The 22,755-nt window shown below is 43.9% G+C and overlaps 1 protein-coding gene across 2 annotated transcripts in view; it reads left to right on the top strand.

The window, feature by feature from the left end:
• CFAP54 (cilia and flagella associated protein 54) overlaps positions 1-20,752 on the top strand; it is a 2,603,731-nt gene extending 2,582,979 nt beyond the window's left edge. For both annotated transcript variants that reach the window (XM_078677994.1, XM_078677988.1), the window contains one exon: positions 20,502-20,752. In XM_078677994.1, the coding sequence (XP_078534120.1) occupies positions 20,502-20,621 (120 nt within the window). In that variant the 3' untranslated portion in view covers positions 20,622-20,752. The remainder of the gene's footprint in view (positions 1-20,501) is intronic.
• The last annotated feature ends 2,003 nt before the right edge of the window (positions 20,753-22,755 follow it).

Here is a 22,755-nt window from a genome sequence, read left to right as displayed (position 1 = left end):
TACCTTGGGGTCAGTGGTCACGTGGATAGCAAGGTATTGAAAACTCTCTGTGGCCACTCGAACCTCGTTGCCTGGAGGAAAGTGGGATGCCAGACCATGAAGAATAAACATCACGGATTTGGACTATTTAATTAGGTACCTAGAATATTCCCGAAAGATCAAAAGGATACTCATTAGCCTGGGGACAGTGAACCTAGGAGAGGCAATGTACAGGAGAATGTCAATAGCATACAATGATATTCTATCCTTCCATTCCTCCATCCAGCAAATGCCACAAAACAAGGGGTCCTCTCTGACCCAAGCTGCAAGCGGCTTGAGAATCAAGGCAAAGACCAGGGTAGAAAGGGGGCAGCATATACACATTCCTCTGTGGAGGTGAAAAACCCTTGCGACTATGCCATTAACTACCACTCGCGCCATTGGTTGGGAGTATAGCAGTCGTAGCCAGGAAAGGAATATTGGGCCGAAACCCATATGTTTGAGCACAACAAAATATATGGCCATTTAACTGTATCAAAGGCCATGCACGCATCAAGTGACAGTATCATTGCTTCTTTTTTGATTCTGTGCGCTCGCCCAAGTCTCCATGGAGTGGTCATAAATGCAATGTCATGCTGCGGCCAGGATTCAACCCTGATTGATCAGGATAGAACAGTTTCGTCATCAAAGGAGTCAAACGGAGTGCAAGGGTTTTAGCTAGTATTTTCGTCTCTGCACTGAAGAGGGATATGGGCCTGCAGGTTGCACACTGATGCAGAGGCCTGCCTTCTTTATGAATTACCACCACTGAGCCAGTCGCTGTTCCTCCGGAAGTGTGCCTACTTGTCTGCTCTCTTCGAATATTTTTAAGACATGAGGTACAACTGTGGCTGCTGTAACTTTGTACAGTTCTACTGGCATTCCTTTGGGTCTCCCAGCCTTACCAGGCTGTTGCGACCGTATGGCTAATGTAAACTCATCCTCCATGAGATCGCTTTCCAAAAGTGTTGCCTCATCCAGAGATAAGGTCGGGAGTGTCCTGTCTGCTAAAAAAGTCAAGGAGTCTTGCTTCGATGTCGATACATCAGAGGAGTATATTTGTGAGTAGTAGGGAGCACATGAGTCAGCGATATCTTGTGTGTCTTTCAGACGCTCTCCATCCAGAGACTCCAATTCCGCCACCCTTCTGTTAGTCAGATCTCGTCTCTCTAGCCAGGTGAGCAGTTTCCCTGATTGATCTCCCAGTTAATAGATCTTGTGCTGGGTGGCTTTTTGCTTATTCCTAGCCGCATCTCTCACTAAGGGCCATATGTATCAAAAAACTCTTTTGCGATTCCTAAATGGCGATTTTTAAGGAATCGCTATTTAGGAATCGCAAAATGGTATGTATGATGCAATTCGCTATTTTTTTAGCGATTCCTTAATGTTCCTTATTTGCGAATTCGCATTTTGCGAATTCGTAATTAAGGAATAATTTCCAATGCATTCCTATGGGCCAGGAGGCCCATAGGAATGATTGCAAAATAATTTTCAAATTGCGAATTCGCAATTTGCTAATTGCAATTTGAGAATTATTTCAAGGGTGCAGGGGTGTCTCAAAGACACCCTGCTGCACCCTTGAAAGGTACATGTGTGTGCATATGGCGCACATACATGCCCTATGGGCATGTGTGTGCATCACATGCCACCTTCAAAAATGCCAAATTGTGCATTTTTTGAAGAATTCGCAAGTTACCATCAACTTCAAGTTGGTGGTAATTTGCGAATTCTTAACCAAAATTCGCAACCCAAAAATGCTACATACATAGCATTTAAGGAATCGCAAAATTGTGATTCCTTAAATGCTATGGCAAAATAAGGAAGTGCAAATCTTTGCGATTCTTTATTTTGCGAATATTTCATATATCCCAAAACATGCAAAAAGGCCGTTTGAGATTCGCAAAAGGCTTGATGCATATGGCCCTAAGTCCCTATACTCCTGCTGGTTCAGTCACAGGCGTTTTTGTGTGTCTGCTGGTGCATTTTGTACCACTTGTGATTTCAACAATATAATTTCTTGTTCGAGCTTCTCCACTGTTGCATTTTGTCCCTCTTGTGTTCGACCATAAGGGACAGGGTCTGTCCCCTGCCCACCACGTAGAAGGCTTCCCAGAGTGTCAGGGAAGCGGTAACAGAGTTTACGTTTTCTTGGAAGTAATGGATAGTGTGTTTTTGAAGCCCTCTCGTATGGCTGGAAGTTTTAAAAACCATGGATTTATTGAAATTGTATCCCTTACCCTTGGGTTACTTCCACAATATCTTGCCCACATGGGGGCGTGGTCCGATATTCCTTTTGCTAAATGTTTCATCTCTATAAATTTTGTAAGAGAGAAAGCAGTTGAAATGAGGAGATCAACACGAGACCTGACACCATGGGCCCCTGAGTGAAAGGTGAAGTGCTGTGCAGACTGATTAAGTGCCCTCCAGACTTCCGCCAGACCCAGCACCAGTAGAAAGTTCGCTAATTGGGTGGTTAAGGGGAATGCCTGTCTGCCGGAGTGTCGGACCACATTATCGTCCAGTGTCATGTTGAAATCTTGCACCATTAGGACCTCCACATCTGGCATTTGGAGCAGGAGCGCTCCAGAATCCGGCAGTGTAACAGAGTGAAGACCAGGGGGCACATATCCTGATATTATATGAATCTGTTCCTCTCCCCAAACACCTGTTACTGCGGCGAACCTGCCTTGTCTGTCTACCCATGTCTTTTGACTCATTATTGGATAGCTCTTCTTAAGGAGGATACCCACCCCACGGGAGATATAGATATAACCTGCTTGGACTGTCATTTTGTATTGATTGAGTGCCTTGCATGTGTTTCCCAGGAGGTGTGTCTCCTGCAATAAGACAATGTCTGGAGAATGTCATTTAACATACTGTGACACTATCTCCCTTGTAATTTTATCAACAAATCCATTCACATTCCATGTCAAAATGCGGAGCTCAGGGAGCTTTGTGTCTGTTACCATTGTCATCTACCTATATGTGAGTCTTATTCCTCCCACCACAGCCCTACCCCTAGGTTACCAACACTGTTATTTTGTGCCTTTATGTTGACCTGTCAACATATATTTATACAGAGACCTGATGGTTCTACCCAAAGACATAAGCAGCCATGTAATGAGATAACATTCCCCAAAAAAAAGTATGTAAAAACTTTCAGGATGAAAAGAAGCACCCCTGCCCCCTCCTCTCTTCCCTCCATGACGGACGTAGAACTGCCCCCCCCCCCCCAACTTAGCAGAGTGCCTGTCGCCCCAACCCCATATTTGAAACTTCAGGGGATGCAGGCCATCCCCACAGCCCGCCACACATCCCTATGTTTAATATAATGAATAGCACCCATTGAAACAATAGTTAGGAGTTGGACCTTAGTAGATCATGCTGGTCCGCCATGAAGCTCCCAGACTCCCCCCGTGCCCACAGGCCAACCTGCAAGTCTCAGTGTCCCTTGAAGACCTGTTACTATGTTCCTTCTGGCGGGATGTGAAGTTCCCAGGGATCATTACATCCTGCCAAGTCTTTATGCCTTTGCTCTGCTTCTTCACCCTGTGCCAGGGGGTTTCTTTCAGTTCTTGGACCTTGTATTCCCGTGATCTTCCCACGGTTCTCACGGTGCGGTCCACCTTTCATGCCACTGATGGATTGGCAGCCCTCCAATGACTCCCATGCCTTGTCTGGGGTGGTAAAGAACTAGGTTTTGCCCTCTGTTTCGATGCGTGATATATCGCCTGGAAGAGCATTGTGTGTTTCACTTCCTTTTCTTGCATTACCTTCTTGACATCAAGAAAGCTGCGTCTTTGACGCGGTACCTTTAGCGTGAAGTCTTTGAAGAAGGTTACACATGCGTTTTCATATACGACCGGTGGAGCTATTCCTGCCATTTAGTGGATGGTATTGTGGTCTCTATAGTGAAAGAGCTGTGCAAGCAGTGGTCAAGGTGTGGCCTACGGACAGGTGTGACCCCCCCAGCACTCTGTGTGCTCACTCAACAGAGAAGAATTTGGAAAGACCGCAGGGTTGGAGATACTTCAGGACAAGGTCCTCCACAAACAAATCTGCTGTTGGTCCTTCCCCGCGTTCCGGGACCCCCAAGATGCGAACGTTGTTGCACGAGGATCTTCCTTCATAGTCCTCAAGTCATTCCTTCAGGAGTTTATTAGAGGCCTCTAATTCCTTCACATGTGTTTTAAGGTTGATTTTGTCATGCCCTATGGTGGACACTGTGGCCTCGATTCCTTCAACACAGGATCCCAGGTTGTGGAGGTCCGCACGCATCAGGCAGACTTCCATTGTGACTGTGTTGATCTGGACTTCCAGGGCAGTACGGACTCCCAGTATTGTGCCCATGATGTCCTGTAGGGAGACCGAGGCGTCTTCTGGCACCTGCCGAGTATCAGAGACTGTGTGTTCCTGAGGGTCTGGCAAGTTGTCCAACCCCTTAGACCCCCTTTGAGATTGTCTATTTTTGTTTGGTGGGACCACTTCATGGCCTTCCCACCTGCCATTCTGCTAGGACAAAGCATCCGGTGGTGGTGTTCTAAGCATAGTTAGGCAACGCAATGTCCTCAAGAGAAAAGTAACGGGATTGCGACACCACAGCAGCACTAGGTTGATGAGCCACCACCTCTTGCTAACCAGGACCGCACCTTCATTTAGTGGTTTCCTGTCTGGCCATCTAGAATTGGCGTTAGGGACACCATACAATCGTAGCACTTCCAGGTGCAATTGGGCTGCCCTGAATGCGATGGACATTCACCTCCAGGAAAGGAGCAGAGCACATCAATTAATGCCCTCTGATGCCCTTTGGGGGTCGGGAGATGCCAGTCCCCGGGTCGGCACTTGCTACCACTGTCCTGGGCTCCTTTCCACTTGTCAGGCCTGCTAGGCCTACGCCGGTGCACTGGGTAGCTACAAAGTTGTTGCTGGGTACTGCCCTACTGGTTTAGGCCGTACGGTTGATCATTGCCTCTTTACTGAAGCTCTGTGGGGGGGTGGCAAGAGCTCTTCTGGTAACCTACCCTCATCGATGCCGTGTGCCCCACCATTGCCATCACAAGTTGCCCAACTGCACCACCATCACCGCAGGCCCCACGCACCTCTCAGGCCTACGGGGGGTGGCCACACTTGAGATTGTCCCACCAGTGGGGAGGTCGGTCAGTCTTTCACCAGCCCCCTAGTGGCCAGGGGCTACTACCCATGTCAATTCAGTGGGAGGGGGGACGGGATGCGCAGCCCGCTGGGCCTTCCGCTGGCCAAGCTGCCTTTAATCATAGCATCCACAGCCCATGAGCCATCTCATTCTGGTGCCATCTTCCTTGCACCCGATGACGTCTCCTCACCTCACCTTTCTCTCGCAATGGAGGAGGAGGAGGGGTATCGGGGAATCCGTCCTCAAGCCCCAGGCTTCGGTCCCAGTCAGTGGTGCTAATTATGGGAGGGGAAAGGGGGCAAGCACCACCCCACAGGTCCCAGTCTGCCAATTCACTTGAGGCCGTGGCTCCATTGGGCGCCCAGGTCACCGCGTCCTCTGCTGTTCTGCCGCCTGTTTCTGTCGGCGCCCAGTGAGCGATATCCCGCCAGCCGTCTCCGATCGTCTTTTGCAGGCATCCAACACGATCGGTGCTCGGATCAGTTACGGATTTGTAGGGGATTCACTGTGGTGGGACTCCTCGGAGCCACTTCAGTAAGCGGCCATACCTGACGGCTGTTGGCCACGCCCCCAATTTCTCATTCTTAGTCCTCTAGGCAGTGCTACTAGCTGCTTCTCTGGTCCCGTCTGTAATTCCTCATTCTAAATCATCTAGACAGTGCTGATAGCTACTTCTCTGATGTCATCAGTAATTTCCACATTTTAAATCCTCTAGGCAGTGCTGCAGCTGTGTCTCTGTCCCCAGTGATAATTCTCAATTTTTAGTCCTCTAGGCAGTGCTGCAGATGCGTCTCTGTTCGCAGTGGTAATTCCTCATTCTTAGTCTTCCAGACAGTGCTGAAGCAGCTTCTCTGGTCCCAGTGTTAATTCCTCATTCTAAGTCCTCTAGACAGTGATACAGCTGCTTCTCTGGTTCCAGTGTTAAATCCTCACTCTTAGTACTCTAGGCAGTGCTGGTAGCAGCTTCTCTGGTCTGTCAGTAATTCTTCATTTAAATTCCTCTAGACCGTGCTTCTGGTCTGGTCCTGTTGGTAATGCCACATTCTAAGTCTTCTAGGCAGTGCTGCTAGCTGCTTCTCTGGTCCTATTGGTAATTCCTCATTATAAGTCCTCTGAACAGTTCTGCTAGCTGCTACTCTGGTCCCATCTGTAATTCCTCATTTGACGCCTTCTAGGCAGTGCTGCTGGCTGCTTCTCTGATCTCATCTGTAATTCCTCATTCTAAGTCCTCTACACAGAGCTGCTATCTGCTTCTCTGGGCGCATCTGTAATTCCTCATTCTTAGTCCTCTAGACGGTGCTGCAGCTGCTTCTTTGGTTTCAGTAGTAATTCCTCATACTAAGTCCTCTAGGCAGTGCTGCACCTGTGTCTCTGTTCATTCATCCACTACACTCCAAACCAAAACACATAGCTAAAAAACATTGCCACTTACAACGCCAATAGCTCTATCTCTGACAAATGGGAGACCGTGAACATAGCCTTTAAATGCAATGCTTAGGACAATATAAAGCACACATGAAGTGTGAATGATACAATACCATAAAATAAATTATTATGTGTCATATGTCACACAAATGTGAACATAACATTGAAGCGATGGAAAAATGTACATCTTGATAACCGGATGAAGAGCTCCCGAGTGGGCTGTTGCTTATCATGTAATACAGTGAAAGTTTTAAGTTATACGGTTTCCAAATACTGTGCTTGTATACTCATAAGATAAAGTCACATGAAATTCATACGATCACAAACTGCTAAATCACATATGTGTGTTCCAAAATAGATGTGACAGCCCATTTGTGCCTCAGACATGGATAGCAAAAGACACAATTGTGACAAAATAAATAAAAACGGTTTCAAAGTGTAAATGCAGTCAAAATCATAATAATTGATGCCCATGAGTTCACATTGTGCAAAAAAAATTAAGCCCAATTGAGTTTTTGGACAGCTCTAAGCCTTCCCAAGATATTAAAAACCAATAAACAATTGGGGTTTGAGTACTAAAGCACCGCAAAATTAAAGACTATAAGAACTAGGGAGAAAAGTCTGACAATCAAATATATTTCTCTTAATACAAATGAGTAATAACTAACTTTGTAAACATTGGTTATTAGAGTAAGCATAGCGGGCTGTTTTACAATGTCATTTGTCCAAGTTCACAAAATAAATTCATTCATGTGAACCTCAATTAAGTTGAGGAGTTCAAACTCAAAATAGGAGAATGTAAACAAGAAGAGTCGTGCTTACCTTAAGTAGTCGCCTATTAACTCCACAGTCATTCCCATTAGAGCCTTTGGGGGAAAAGAAATACATTATTAAAAACAGTGGTAAAAGGGGGGGTACGCGGAAAAGCTAAAAGGTACAGTATTTATACAAATTTATTGTACCCATTGACCTAGATGTACAGCCAATTCTTAATGCTGAAATTGATTATATATCGGGATTCCAACCTTCTCACTGACAGCACTCTATCGTCAACCCGAATAATGACAGGGATATGATCAAAAGCATGGTAAAGCCTGCATGGTGAAGGTTGTGCGTTAAAGGATGTTTCAGCCGAGAGACATATAGCTTAATTAAAGCAAACTAAAGAAATAAACATTTCAAAGTCATATTTTAATAGTAATTGAAGGCATTTACACTAAACATGCACAGAGTTTCACAATCAATGCTAACACTGTTAACATGCTATATAACAGTCATAATTTTAAAGTCAAGCACATTATTTATACTTTGCCTGTGTATGAGAAAACATATTTGCAATATTACCTAACTGCTGTTAGTTCAAATGGAATCTAAATCTCAAATGTATGCTGTGTGTTTTTACATCATCCACATATATGCTACAAATGTATGGCTCCAGGGAGCACAAGTAAGTGCCGGCCGCGCTTCAAGTTTAAAAGTACTGTAGTGGCACATTGCAAGGAAAAGTCCCTCAGTCATGTTGACAAATATAATAAAAAAAATTAGCAAAGTCACTCCTTACATTGTGCCTCCTAAGCGCACATGGCATGGTTTTTCTTGTAGAGAAGTAGGACATGTTCGAGATGAAGAAAAGTAAACACCCACATTGAATAGTTGCCTAAACCTATAAGTCACTGTATAGGAAAATTTACATTTTCCCTGAACAAGCCTAATATGAATATTTCATTTTATTTTATCTTGGCCTGGTTAAAGGATAGAGTGACCGTTCAAGTTATTTTCTGCTTCATTTTAAAATTCTCATTCAATTGCAAAAGCAGATTTCTGAAACAGTTTAAGTAGCGGGAAAGTAATTTTATAAAAGTGTCATTTTTGCTGCCTAAGAGTCAAGTAGTTTAAAACCGATTTGCCTCATAGTCCTGTTCCAGAGACCAACTGCAAATCCCTCTCTGACTGTTAGTGGTCCTCCTCTTAGGAGGGAAAGGCTTGTCCTCTAGCAGCAGCAGGCCAGTAGTTGTTTTACAATGGTCACTTACCAGGATTGACCATCTGGGAGGGGAACAGGAACAGCTGGCAATAGAAAGGCAGCATTCACAGTTTTTCGTTTTGAAGTGTAATTTCCAAATTGGGCTTTCAGAAACTGTAACTATTGATTCCCGTAGCCACTTCAGACGTGTTGTCTGTGACTCCATCTAGAGGCTAAAGCAGTTCTATCCCTATCAATAGCAGAGGGGAGGGAGCCTAATCTCCACAGTGGAGTGGTGGAAGGTGGGGTAACTGGCAAGGCTCCTGTGTCGATAAGAAAGTTATGGCTATTGTTGTGGAGGAATTATGGGAAGGTTTGTGGTTAGTTGTGAAAGGAAGATGGGAATTCTTTTAAAAGTAGCTAGGATTGGGTGTACGGAATTCTCCTATCACTGGTTAGGACCCAGGATAAGAGTGGAACGCAACCACCACCTCCTTAGAACACTTGTGGACCCAGGAGAAAACACCTGATGAAAAAAGCCTGCCTGAAAGTCCCAGCCTTGCCCTACTGGAGAATTCTGTCAACAACAAAAAAGTGACTGCGTACATTTGTAATATCGTGGACTGGCGAGAAGTCATATCTACCCCAGAAGCAAAGCCACTTCAGTTATCTTGCTTGGATATTTTGGTACCAAACTTGAATGCGTCAGCAGGAATTCAAAAATAATGTGTTTGATTTAGAGGGTTCCTTCCTCATTAGCTTTAGTTTTTTTCCACCCAGCTGGAGGATTTCGAACTCCCGAAAATGAACTAAGTCAGAAGGTCAAAGTTACGACAACTGTGAACCAATTGACCTACCTGATCTCTGTCCCATTGCAGAGAGCCTGAAATTGCTCCTCGATCTCAGTCAACAATGAGCAGTAACTGAGTGGTGCTTTTTGTTTTCATTGTCCTTTTTGCTGTTAAAATGTCAAACATATTTAGCTATGATTACCCTTATCAAATTTTGAACATTTAGGCAACTCTTTATCGTTTTAATTTTTTTTTATATTTGTCCAATGCTGATTGAATTTTAATTCACATTTCTCTACGGAATTGCCTGCTCCTTGTGCCATTGCCATCATGGGGTGAACAGAGATGTATTTAGAACTGGGTTGGGACCTAACCAGATTGTGATTATTAAATTGGTAATCATACTCCCTCCTAAATTAATAACCCAATTTCAGTCAGGCATAAATATATAGGTGCAATGGAACACAGTCCAAATGGCCTTTCACTTAACTCCATCATTGTTCAAACCCTGAGCACAACACATTGGTGTGTCCATTATCATCTACATAATGCACTCTAACGCTATTCCTGAAATGGGGTTGCAGGTTTTACTCTTTTGCTTTACCTCAGGGTGGACTACAAAGGATACAATAATCAGAATACATGGTTTTTTTAATTCCTTGCCTACTCCAAGCATAACTGTTACTACTACTCATCTCACCTGACTGAAATCCATTCTGCACCACTGCGTGAAAAAATATGACTTTGCACAGTTTCTGTGCAATGTTATTGTTTTGTCCTAAATAACAACTAATTTAGAGATGCAACTCTATATTGATCAACTGCAAATATTGCCAGCATAACTGTGCATCTCTACCCAACCTTGGAGTAGAAGCTGCAAGACACGATCCAACTGAAAGGGATTGCCAGGTTCAGGGTGACAAAGTGTATAAAATACATACAACCTTTGTCAATCACTTTTAATGTGACAATTTGTCTATAGGAATTGTATATTTGTGTCATTTGTATTGCTAAATGTTTTTGTTTTTTGATGTCTATGAGTCTTGCCATCGTAAGCTCTTTTAGGGAAAGTTACTCATTGACACGATAGTGAACTCTCAGTTTGATGGAAGGGCAGGTTGCTTCCTGGCTGGAAGAGGCAGGGTCTCTCCTTTCCAAATGTCTGGCAGCCCAGCTGCTCAACTTAAAAGTCAAAAGTCAAAAGTCAAAAAAGTTTTTATTTGTTACGGTACTCTATTGAGGACCACAAATTTTGATAAAATATAAAAAATACAATTAATTTTTCATACAATTAATACATTTCCAATGAAATTTTCAGAAACTTAAAAATTCTATAACAGACATATTCATTGGGTGGATTTTTACATAGTGTTAAGAAATCCTTAGTGTTAGCAATCCTACAAGACCGGAAGATGGGTTCTATACATGTTAACCTTGCATTTACAATTTTCTCATTTGGACAAATAAAAAGAAGGTGTACCAAATCCTGTATGCCCCCTTGACAAAGGGTGCATACCACAGCTCTATCGGGACTCCAGGAAGAACTAAAAGTTAATACTGGAAGTATACCTAGACGCAGCATCAAGATCGCTCGCCTTGCACCATGTGCCAAAGTGTATCCTAAGTACACCTGTTTTTGTTTGTATTCCTGAGAGTCTGCATAAGTCCTGTAGACAGATAGTTTTTTACAATGATTATGGTCAAGCTCATAGCTCAGTTTGGGCGAGAAGTTTTTTAAAAAAAGTTTTAGTTGTGCCGGCGTCCAGGTTGACAAAATTTCCAGACTAATTTTCGCAAGCTGAAATGCCTCTTTCATGTTTATAGAAAAGGTAAGGTGGGCAGAATCCTTTTTAAATGTCTCAGCTTTTAACAAGTTTCTCAAAGTTCCTTCTTTTGAATGCAGTAAATTATAAGCCCACCTGATGATGCTTGTTATCGATGTGGCGTATGCACTCGTGATGGAACATTCTATTCTCAATGCCTGTACCGGTGTAGATGTGGAAACTTTCATTAATTTTTTTAATATTTTGCCTTCTTGTTGGTCCATATATACCCATTGTTTTGTAAGGATATATTCCGAGGCATATGACATAAGTGGTGGAATCTTCGCTTTATAGACTTGTAATAATGCAAAGAAGTGTCTGTTCCCAGCGGCTGAGTATAAACGTGACAGGGCCCCAGCATGCAGGTCCGCCTTCTTTTTAAGATGTTCTATTTGTTTGGTGTTATTCATATTGTATGAAAAAATTCTCCCAAGATATGTATACTCCTTTACCTGCTCTAATTTCTCCCCTCCTAGCTTCCATTCGTATCTTACACATTTCTTCTTTTTTGAAAATACAACCACTTTGGTTTTATTTGTGTTTGGGATAAGATAATTTTTCCTCGAGTAATTATGTAAGATATCTAGGAGATTCTGGAGTCCAAACGGAGTGAGGTCAAAGAGGACAATATCATCCGCATACATCAGTGTATGTATGCACTCAGTGGCAATCTTTGGAGGAGTGCATAATCCTAGTTGAAGTTCGGCAGGTAAATCACTTATATACAAGGAAAATAAAATTGGAGCCAAAAGACACCCTTGCTTCAGGCCATTAAATGTCAATATTTTCTTCGTCAGGCCCTTATCGCGCCCCATTTGAACCCGACACCAGGTATTGCTGTGTAAGTTCACTATGAGTTGTAGTAGTGATTCTGAAATGCCCATCCTTCTTAATTTTGACCACAGTGTCGGTCTATCGACTCGGTCAAAGGCCGTCGAATAGTCAATGAACGCTGTATAAATAGGTTGTTTTTTCCCCAATGTGTATTTATCTAAAATTGTCTGGAAGATCGCTATATTATCTGTAACAGAGTGATTCGGGCGAAATCCAGACTGAAACATCGGGATATGTCCGTTTGTAAATGCCCAATCTTTCAATCTGTCCAGAATTTCTGCTGCAAATATCTTCCCAGCCGCGTCCATAAGTGCTATTTGCCTGTAATTTCCTGGTATAGATTTTTCCCCTTTCTTATAAATCGGGATAATTATGCTTCCCTTCCAGGAATTTGGCATTTTGCCGGTGTCGAATATATAATTAAAAAGCGGTGAAAGCACCAGACCCCACTTTTTCCGATCAAGTTGGTAGATTTTGATAGGGATTTGATCAGGGCCAGAAGCACCCGTGCTTCTTGCTGTTCTTATATTCATAGCGATAGATACTGACGAAGTTTTATTGATCTTAAAATCATTTGTTTCCATTAATCGTTCTTCTGCCTCTCCTTCCTTATTAAACTGATTTGGTCTGTACAGCTCACTGAGGTATGTATCCCAATCTTCCTCTGAGACTGGAGTTGCTTCTAGCTTTTTTTTGGTTCCAGTAAATTTCGCAATCAAGGACCAGTATTTGCGTTGATTTTTTTGCTTGGCTGCCAGTTGGATATCTATCCAGTTAGCGTCCTGTTTCATTTTTTTCTGCTTGGTTTTTTCTCTCCGTATTTGGTTCTTTAGTCTATTGATTTCCGTTTTTATTTCAGGCGAGAAATTCAAATACTGGGCTCGGATCAGCCTGTTAAGTTGTTTTATATTTGGTTGATTCCAATTTTTGTTTTTACTGTTACATTTTCTTTTTAACTGTGTATCTGTTTGTAGTTTATTTTGTAAGGCAAGCTTAAGCTTGTCGATGATAAGTTCAAAATTCTCTATAGGATCATCTGAATAGGTAGTAGTCAATAATTGAGTATGAAAAAGTAGAGTGCTCAAATGGTCTAGATTTTCAATGCTCCAGTATAAACAGCGCTTTTTTGCGCTAACTTCCGTATTTGGTTTATAAAATATTGACTGGTTCTGAAAGGAGATCGGGACATTCCAGTTAGTTGTTAAATATAATAGTGCATGGTCGCTTTCCTCGTTAAATTGAATCGAGAGTTGGGTAAATTGGTCTTTCTCTCCAGTCCCACATATAAAATAATCGAGGATAGAGGGACATCCATTTCCCCGTCTCGTGTAAGATGCCGGTCTATCTCCGTTGGTATTACCATTTAAGATTGTCCCATTTATTATCGGAAGAATTGATAAAAGTGAGCGTCCTCTCTTATCTGATTTGACTCCTTTCGGTAACTCTGGGAGAGATGTTTCCAACGATTCCTCTTTAAATAAGAGTGCCCATTTCTTGAGTTCACTATTTGAAATTTTAGCATTTAGATCTCCCATGATGATATATGGTATGTGGAGATGGTCTTCAATAATATGCAAAATAATCTCCATCAGATGGTCAAACAGCGAGTCATAATTACTATTGGGAGGCACATAAATATTAAAGAGTAGTATTTTTTCTTTCATGGCTGATGATTGAGGTTTAAGCGATATCCTTATACATTGCAGATTATCAGTGTTAGTATTTATTATTACTTGTGACCAGGAGTATTCTTCTTTTAGTAAAAAGGCCAGACCTCCCTTGGCATGTCCTCTTTTTGATTTTTTTGCCGGTGTTTCATGAACATAATACCCTTTTTGTTTGAAGGGATCAGTCGACCATGTTTCCTGCAAGGCTATAATGTCTGGGGTATCCTTAATTGCAATTTTCATTTTTTTAACAGATTTCCCTGCCAGATTCCAAGTTAATAACGACAGTCCTTTGCTAAACCTGATGCTGTTGCGGTTTGTCCAATTTTTTGCTATTTAGAGTCTCTGATAGCCATGCCCAGGATGTTATAGGGTTCTCGGTGTCACTTATTTTTGGTTCCCGAGACCAAACTGACCTCTCTCCATGCTTTACTTGTATTTGGAGTGTGTCCTTTCTGTTGTTATTTAATACACCTTCTCCCCTTTTGAAACCATGGTCATCATTTCTTCTCTGGATTTGTCCGGTTATGCAATTAATTTGTACGTTGGTTTTGAAGTCGGGTACTGAATATACATCGTAGCCATTTCTGTGGAGAATTTCCTTCTCTCTAATGATTATTCTAGGAAGAACTGGAGAAAAAAAGGATACCTGTGCTAATTTATTGTTGTCTTTCTTTGGAAAAAGTACCAGGTCGATTTCTTTACTTGTGAGAGAGTTCAAAGATGAAATTTCTTGCAAAAGGTTAATTATTCTACTGCGATTAAGAGGCATTTTGTCTGTTGGAAACAGTTCTTCTATTATGATAAGTTTTGATGAGACTTTTTCCCAATGTTGAGATTGCAATTCGTCCAAGTTATTTATGACCATAGACTGATGCACAGGTGATCGATATTCTGTCATCGGCCGATATTCTTCTGCTTTTGGGTTCAATGTGTTTGCCAGTGGAATTATTGCTTGAGTTGTATTATTAATTAATTGAGAACTCTCAAAACTTGATGGTATGGATTTTTGAAATTTAAGTTTATTCCCTTTTTTCTTCTGTATTCTTCTCAGAGACTTTCTTCTCCTTTTCTTTCCCTTTGCTTTTTCCCGCTCCTTACTTTTTCCAGTCTTTTCTATCTGACTAGGCTCCTGATCAGTAATAACTCCTGATGACACTAGTTGTGTATCCCAAGTTATACGGTCTGAATTGTTGTTAATTTCTTTACTAGAGAAGATGGGATAGTTCTTAATATCTTTTTCGCTGGTAGCTTCCGGTTCTTCTTTAAACAATTTTTTGAGTGAGTAGGTAATAGGATGTTGTTTCTTGTTTTTTATTTCTTTAGTTTTGGTCTCAATTACTACCACATCGGTTGTTTGAGTGCTTACTTCCAGTTGATTTAGGTTTTTTATCCCATTAGAATGACGGTCATCTATTAGAGAAGTTTTACCTGATTCATGATCATTGGGAATTACTTTAGATAGATCTTTTTTCCTTTTTTGTTCAACCAAAAATTTTAGGATTCCTATTTGAACATCTAGTGTATCATCAGAATTGGCTAAAATTTGTCCGAGATGGGTAAGTACTGATTCTAGAATTTCCTGCAGTGAAAATAATGCTTTTGACAAAAGAGGAGCACTGTTTTCAGATTTTAAATTCAGATTTGTAAAGTTAGAGTCAATGGAATTAGCACAGTTGAAGAAGAATTTAGGTGATTTTTCTGGTGAGCTGGTAAATGGCTGATTTTGACTGAGTAATATTTCTGATTTTTCATGTTCTCCTTTCATGCTGTTATTTACCGATAACTCCAAAGTTTGCACATTGTCTTGTAGTTTTGTTGGTGTTATAGACTTTATTTGAGACATATCTATGGGCGATGTTTGGCACTCTACAAGAGAAGGCGTTTTTACCGAACTGTTCTCTGTGATTAGGAAGTCTTGTTCGTGATGTCTCTGAACAGAGGAGAGAGACATTTCATGCTGTACCCTATCCATGATGAGGTCTGACTTATCTTGTTCTTCTGATGTAAATACGAGTGAATGATTTTTTGTGGAAAGAGTAGAAAAATATTTATTTATGGCTGGAGTATAAGATAATAGTCCCGGTTTCATTGATTTGTCAGTTGATTTCCTAACAGCTGCGTCGGTACCCATACGTCTCATGTAAATTGTACGTGAGCGTAATTGTTTTAATGCCCTCATATTAGGTCCAAGTGATCGTTGTTAATTATGGTCGTCTCAGCTAGATTATGATGTAGCGAGACCTATTCACAATTTAAATGATCAGGAATCCCTAATACAGATGTTAGAGGGATAGACCGTCCCGTCCGCGGTCGTCCCCGGACGGCCACAGACGGCCCGCCCTTTGTCCGGGCTTAGTCCCGCGCTTGGTCCCGCGCGCGTCCCGCGTCGCGGGATGTGATTCTGTTTTTGTACGTTTCGTTGGTGGGCGTGGCCGTGGGCGTGTCGCCTGGGGGAAGAGGAACCAGCTGACCCCAGCTGGGATTTCTGGTCCTCGCAGTCCCCCGGGCTGAGCGCGCTGAGATTGATTACACTGGGCTCAACCCTTCTGACTCCAGCTGGGAGCGGTTGACTGAGCGTGCAGATTGCAGCTCACGCTCACACCAGCGAGTCAAGGGGAGCCGGTCCGCAAAGCAGCGCTGACAGGAAACACCAACCCAGGCACAGCGAAAACGGGATACAAGCAGTAAACAAGTGTAGAAATCCCGCTCCAGGCACAAATGAGCAGCAACTTTCCGAGTCCTTATCACGGTGAGTGGCGCCCGCGAAGCGGGTGTCACGAATCTTTATCCTCCTCGTTGGTGGGCGTGGCCGTGGGCGTGTCGCCTGGGGGAAGAGGAACCAGCTGACCCCAGCTGGGATTTCTGGTCCTCGCAGTCCCCCGGGCTGAGCGCGCTGAGATTGATTACACTGGGCTCAACCCTTCTGACTCCAGCTGGGAGCGGTTGACTGAGCGTGCAGATTGCAGCTCACGCTCACACCAGCGAGTCAAGGGGAGCCGGTCCGCAAAGCAGCGCTGACAGGAAACACCAACCCAGGCACAGCGAAAACGGGATACAAGCAGTAAACAAGTGTAGAAATCCCGCTCCAGGCACAAATGAGCAGCAACTTTCCGAGTCCTTATCACGGTGAGTGGCGCCCGCGAAGCGGGTGTCATGAATCTTTATCCTCCTCGTTGGTGGGCGTGGCCGTGGGCGTGTCGCCTGGGGGAAGAGGAACCAGCTGACCCCAGCTGGGATTTCTGGTCCTCGCAGTCCCCCGGGCTGAGCGCGCTGAGATTGATTACACTGGGCTCAACCCTTCTGACTCCAGCTGGGAGCGGTTGACTGAGCGTGCAGATTGCAGCTCACGCTCACACCAGCGAGTCAAGGGGAGCCGGTCCGCAAAGCAGCGCTGACAGGAAACACCAACCCAGGCACAGCGAAAACGGGATACAAGCAGTAAACAAGTGTAGAAATCCCGCTCCAGGCACAAATGAGCAGCAACTTTCCGAGTCCTTATCACGGTGAGTGGCGCCCGCGAAGCGGGTGTCACGAATCTTTATCCTCCTCGTTGGTGGGCGTGGCCGTGGGCGTGTCGCCTGGGGGAAGAGGAACCAGCTGACCCCAGCTGGGATTTCTGGTCCTCGCAGTCCCCCGGGCTGAGCGCGCTGAGATTGATTACACTGGGCTCAACCCTTCTGACTCCAGCTGGGAGCGGTTGACTGAGCGTGCAGATTGCAGCTCACGCTCACACCAGCGAGTCAAGGGGAGCCGGTCCGCAAAGCAGCGCTGACAGGAAACACCAACCCAGGCACAGCGAAAACGGGATACAAGCAGTAAACAAGTGTAGAAATCCCGCTCCAGGCACAAATGAGCAGCAACTTTCCGAGTCCTTATCACGGTGAGTGGCGCCCGCGAAGCGGGTGTCACGAATCTTTATCCTCCTCGTTGGTGGGCGTGGCCGTGGGCGTGTCGCCTGGGGGAAGAGGAACCAGCTGACCCCAGCTGGGATTTCTGGTCCTCGCAGTCCCCCGGGCTGAGCGCGCTGAGATTGATTACACTGGGCTCAACCCTTCTGACTCCAGCTGGGAGCGGTTGACTGAGCGTGCAGATTGCAGCTCACGCTCACACCAGCGAGTCAAGGGGAGCCGGTCCGCAAAGCAGCGCTGACAGGAAACACCAACCCAGGCACAGCGAAAACGGGATACAAGCAGTAAACAAGTGTAGAAATCCCGCTCCAGGCAACTTAAAACAATGTCCTTTGTTAACTTCTGAAAAAGACAGATTATTACCAGTATAATGCCGAATGCACCCAAAGTAAACCAAATTTTCTCAATTGGCCATTAAGTAACATCACCCATCCAATAATCTCTTTCATACTATGGATATGATGTTCATGCCCTCTGCACTACCTCTGTATTGTGGAGAATGTGAACGTTATGGCATTGCACTAAGGCTTTCCAGTTTATGCTCCCCCCATTACCCGCACCCCTGAACTGCTGGGGAACAGCTTCTCCAGCAGGTCTTAGTCGTTTTTTGTGAACGACTAGCAACGTGCCATGCCTGTTGACGCCATCACAGTGGAAGGCTCCTTCTGCTTTCACTCTGTTCAGGGGTTGAGCCACAGATCAGCCCCCTGAACAACGATTTTGATGGGAGCACTAACACTTGAAAGAAGAGACTCTCCCCTTTCCAATGGCATTTGCTATTTCTCCCTAGTGAATTCCTGCTCTGTGTTCTACACAGGAGTGCAATCCCGGAGCAGGAATCCATATGACTGGACCACCAGAGAAGCGATACATCAAGGGTGGCCCCACTCCAGCATATGCTAATGCTCGCCTCTCATCCCAGTAAGGAGACAGGAGGTTTTGCCTGCACCAGGGACAGAAACCTCACTAGACACCAAGAAAATGTCAAAATAAGAGTTAGGTGGTGCCAACCCGTCCTAGCTTTGGGCCAGCATTGTACCCCCATGCCTAGATATCCTCTCTATCCCCCTAGGGTAGGCAGATTGGGTGAATTTACAGCAGGTGCAGAAAGCCCACTAGACATTAGGGAAGCTATTTTAAAACAAAATGAATGGGTGAGGGCCCACCACTTCTGGGCATTGAGACTTATGATATATAGAGCCTTTCTGGCTCCAGGGGGTGGGGGTAGTTTGGGGATCTATCCACAATCTGCTTACTCCAGTGGATCATATATCCCATTAGACACAGGAGAACATATTTTACAAAAATACTGGAAGGACGCAGCCCATGATTTATTAGGACTTCATCCTCAACTACCTGTCCCAGGTTAGCAGAAACACCCACTTGACACAATAGTGATGGGTGACTGACTAGAAAAAGAAATGGGGTTGATGTGGTGGCCTTTCTGTGCCATGTAGGGCAGATTAAGGGGTTTACCCCAATCTACCCACCTCTGGGGTGAGAAAGCCCACTAAGCACATAGGATAATATTTTTAAAATATAAATGGAATGGGCGAGGGACCAGCCCATTCTGACATTCGGTGCCCCCTCTCCCCAAATTCCCTGGGCCTTAGATAGTTTTTCATCCCCCTATAGGTCAAATTGGGGTGGGTAGAAATTCCACAATACACTAATGATTTTTTCAAAAGGAACTGTGTGCGGGGCTGGCCTATCATAGAATTAGGGTGCCCACCCCGGTGGCCTGAGAACTAGAACATCTTTCTAATTTCTCAATCCTCTCCCTCTCCTCCCTCCCCTCCCTCCCAGAACCTTAATACTGCAAACATACCCATAGCAAGTGAGCAGAGAGGGGGGCAACCCCCATTAAACTACCCCGGGGGGATAGAACTGGATGGTATATAGGGGTGGAGCCCAATGCCAAGGAAGGCTGGTACTCTATATTATTTCATTCTGAAGCATCAGGTTTTTGGTGGGCTTTATGCCCCCTTTAGGCAGAAATATTGGAGTGTAAGCCTCCAAGCTACCCACATAAAGTGGCAGAAAGACAATCCAGTACCTAGTAGTGGGGTGCAGGTGACTGCTAGAATGGGAAATTCAAACCCCATTTCTTCCCTCACTTTTTTCCTGGTGGAGAATGTCTGGTGGTGAGGGACAGAAAAGCCATTCAACCATCCACTCCAACGAGCTGTATAGTCGCATGGCATACCAGCAATGACTACTGCTCCATTGGACTGTCAGAGAAAGTTTTACACCAGCTGAGTAAACTTTATTTTGTTGGCATTCAACTTGCGGTTAGCCTGACTCAGAATCAGTTGGGTGGAATTTGACTTTGGCGGACCGGGTACTCTGCTGCGATGGAGAAACACTGACAGAGTACCCTGTCCACCAAACTCTAAATCAGCCTCAGAAACGCATCTAGTGGAAATCAGTACTGCCTTTGCGCTCATGAGAACAGATCATCAGAACCTCAGTCATCTCGCGCACTAACCCTGGGGCGGACTGCATTTATAGCTTGGAAAGAGACAATATTGACTTTAAAATGAATTCGGGAAGCCAAGCCGTATGTCAGTTCCAGTGAGATGTCATCAAGCAGACCTCAGACGTTAGATCATACACAACAGGGGAGCCATTCAAAGCGCTTCAAGTGGAACACAATACACTATTTTCCATTAATTAGTGGTTCAGCAGACCGCAAATGAATTGTGTAACAGCTTCCCTTACAATGTAGTGTACTGTTCTTTGGTGTGAATCTGAGTCTTACATATGCTAATCTGTTCATTATGTCTTCGGGATTACAGATCCGTGCAACTGTTTAGCACATCAGATGTTACGGTTTAATGAACAGCACATTAAGTAATAATAATGTGAAAAAGTGAGTCTAACTTTATATTACTAACTCATGTCTTTCTTGTCTTAGGCTCCATTTGATGTTTCAGTGCAATCAATTATCAATTTGGAGGAAGTTTTCGATCCAGCTCATGGCGGCGTTATAGTGGGGGGAACACTTTTTGAATGGATTATGTCTCTCCTTTATTAAATATTTGTTAGGCATCAATTTTGTTGAAATGTTTGAGACGCATTTTTGATAATTTCCCATAGCCATTGTTCTAACACTTCTCAGAAAAATGTATGCTATTTAATGAAAATTAAAGACTGATTATGTTGCACACATCATCAAACTTTCAAATTATAATTTTTCAACATAATGTAACATACATTTTCTTCATGTTTTGGCTTAGTTAAGTTACATCAATAGGGAGAATCTATTGCATTGTTATGGATGGCCACAGCAAAAGCGCACATATCCGTGGTGGCCATCTTTAAATATGATTGTTTAAGCTCTAGAGGATTTTGAAGGAGAAGATGTCACTGGGTGGGGAGTGGGAATGGAGGAGTACGGTAAAGAAAGGAAGATAGTGAGAAGGAGGAGCATGGAGTTAGAAAGGGAGACACAATAATTACTCACATGCTGCTGACAGGAGGTTGAAAGATTACATCAACAACTGTGATACTGAAATGCTCTTGGTGAGGCAAACACAAGAATAGGAAATAAATCTATCAAATTAGGAGCAGATAAGTGAAACATACAGCAAAGCCACCCAATCATGAGCCAGGGGCTGACTCAAAGGCCGCTCTATGTATCTGTAATGTATTGGAAACAGTAGATCTCGAATAGAACACTAAAGCGGTCTACAGTTGAATCATAAAAAAGGCAAGAGAATAGAAAGTTAGAAAAAGCTTTACATATTGTGCTCTTAAAGAGTACTTCTGTTGGTTTACATGCTTGCTTGAGTAGTCAGTGGTATTGGCAAAGAGATGTATTCCAAATGCATTATGCAAACGAATGCCTCGCCATTAATGAAAAGCTTCTGTCATGCTAACAGCGGCGGCTGGCACGGATAGGGGGTGGCTTAGCAGGAGATGGGGTGGGAGAGAGAAAGACAAAAAATAAAATACACTTACCTAACCGGTTCCCTCCTCTGTCGTCTCTCCCGGCCGGAACGGAAGCAGGAAACACACAGGCTCCCCAAAGCCAATCATAACACTGCAACACAGCGTTGTGATTGGTCTGAGCACCGTGGTTCAGCTCTTAGACAGTCAGTGGAAGCCTGTGCATTTTCTTCACCCAGGCAGCAATACAGCCTGGGTGGAGAACAGGCAAAGTGCACATGACTGTTTGACTGGCCCCAGACGGCCGACCAAACCATCATGCGCACTTACAGTGTGCCCATCACTCCTCCTCATGCTCCTCTGTTAGCAGAGCTTCCCCACCCTGCACCCCCAAACTACTTCAGCAGGAAAAAATAAAATGATAATAACATCATATTATTATCATTTTATTTTTCCTTTTTTTACACTGATGAAAAGCAGTGGTGCGACGCTCCTCTGCCTTAGCGGAGGAGCAGCCACTGCATTCTAAAGTAACACTTCGCTTAAAGGACACTAAAAAATCTTACAGCTAACTGTAATTCCAAATATAAAATTGGCGAAGGTGTGAATAAGAGCCAAAGAATGGAGCAACCTATGTTTTTCTGCTAGACTTAAATAAACAGTAGTGCCTGTAAAAGATATTATGGAAATCAATCATGAATACAATTCCCGTTGATTAACAAAGTGAAATATATTGAAATTATATAAAAATAATGGTATAATCCAGTCTGTGAAAACAGTATGAAAATGTGATCAGAAATATAAGAAAGTGCAGCTTTTTGGGTGGGTATTCCCATTTTATGATGACTGGTGGAGGGGGCCGAAACCCTACTCAAGCAGAAGCCATAATCCTTGTCAGGATGAAGTTACAAGCAAACCCCAAATTAACCTGTGCTCATCCCTCTGGTAGTTTGGTACAGAGCAGTCAGGTTTAACTTAGAGGCAATGTTTAAATTATTTATGTAGCACCAATTTAGACCTGCTGAACACTACCTTAATCCTGGTTGCGAAGAGATGCAAAGTCATGTGTCGAGGATGCATTGCACAGTAGAGGTGGTGCGAGATCCAGGTGAGGAGATACATCGCGCAGAGGTAGATGCCGATGCTTTGGGAGAGGTGATGTCCTTGCTTCGCGATGCGTTGGCTTCGATGGGCTGCAATGGTAATGCGAAACCCTTATATCCAGGAAGTCCATGCAGTAGAGCCATGCGCTGGTTCCGAGGCTGATGCGTCGAACAGCA

This window comes from Lissotriton helveticus, chromosome 1_1 (assembly GCF_964261635.1).
Source record: "Lissotriton helveticus chromosome 1_1, aLisHel1.1, whole genome shotgun sequence".
Lineage (NCBI taxonomy): Eukaryota > Metazoa > Chordata > Amphibia > Caudata > Salamandridae > Lissotriton > Lissotriton helveticus.
Note: the sequence above shows the minus strand (reverse complement) of the source record. Positions and strands in the feature narration are given on the sequence as shown.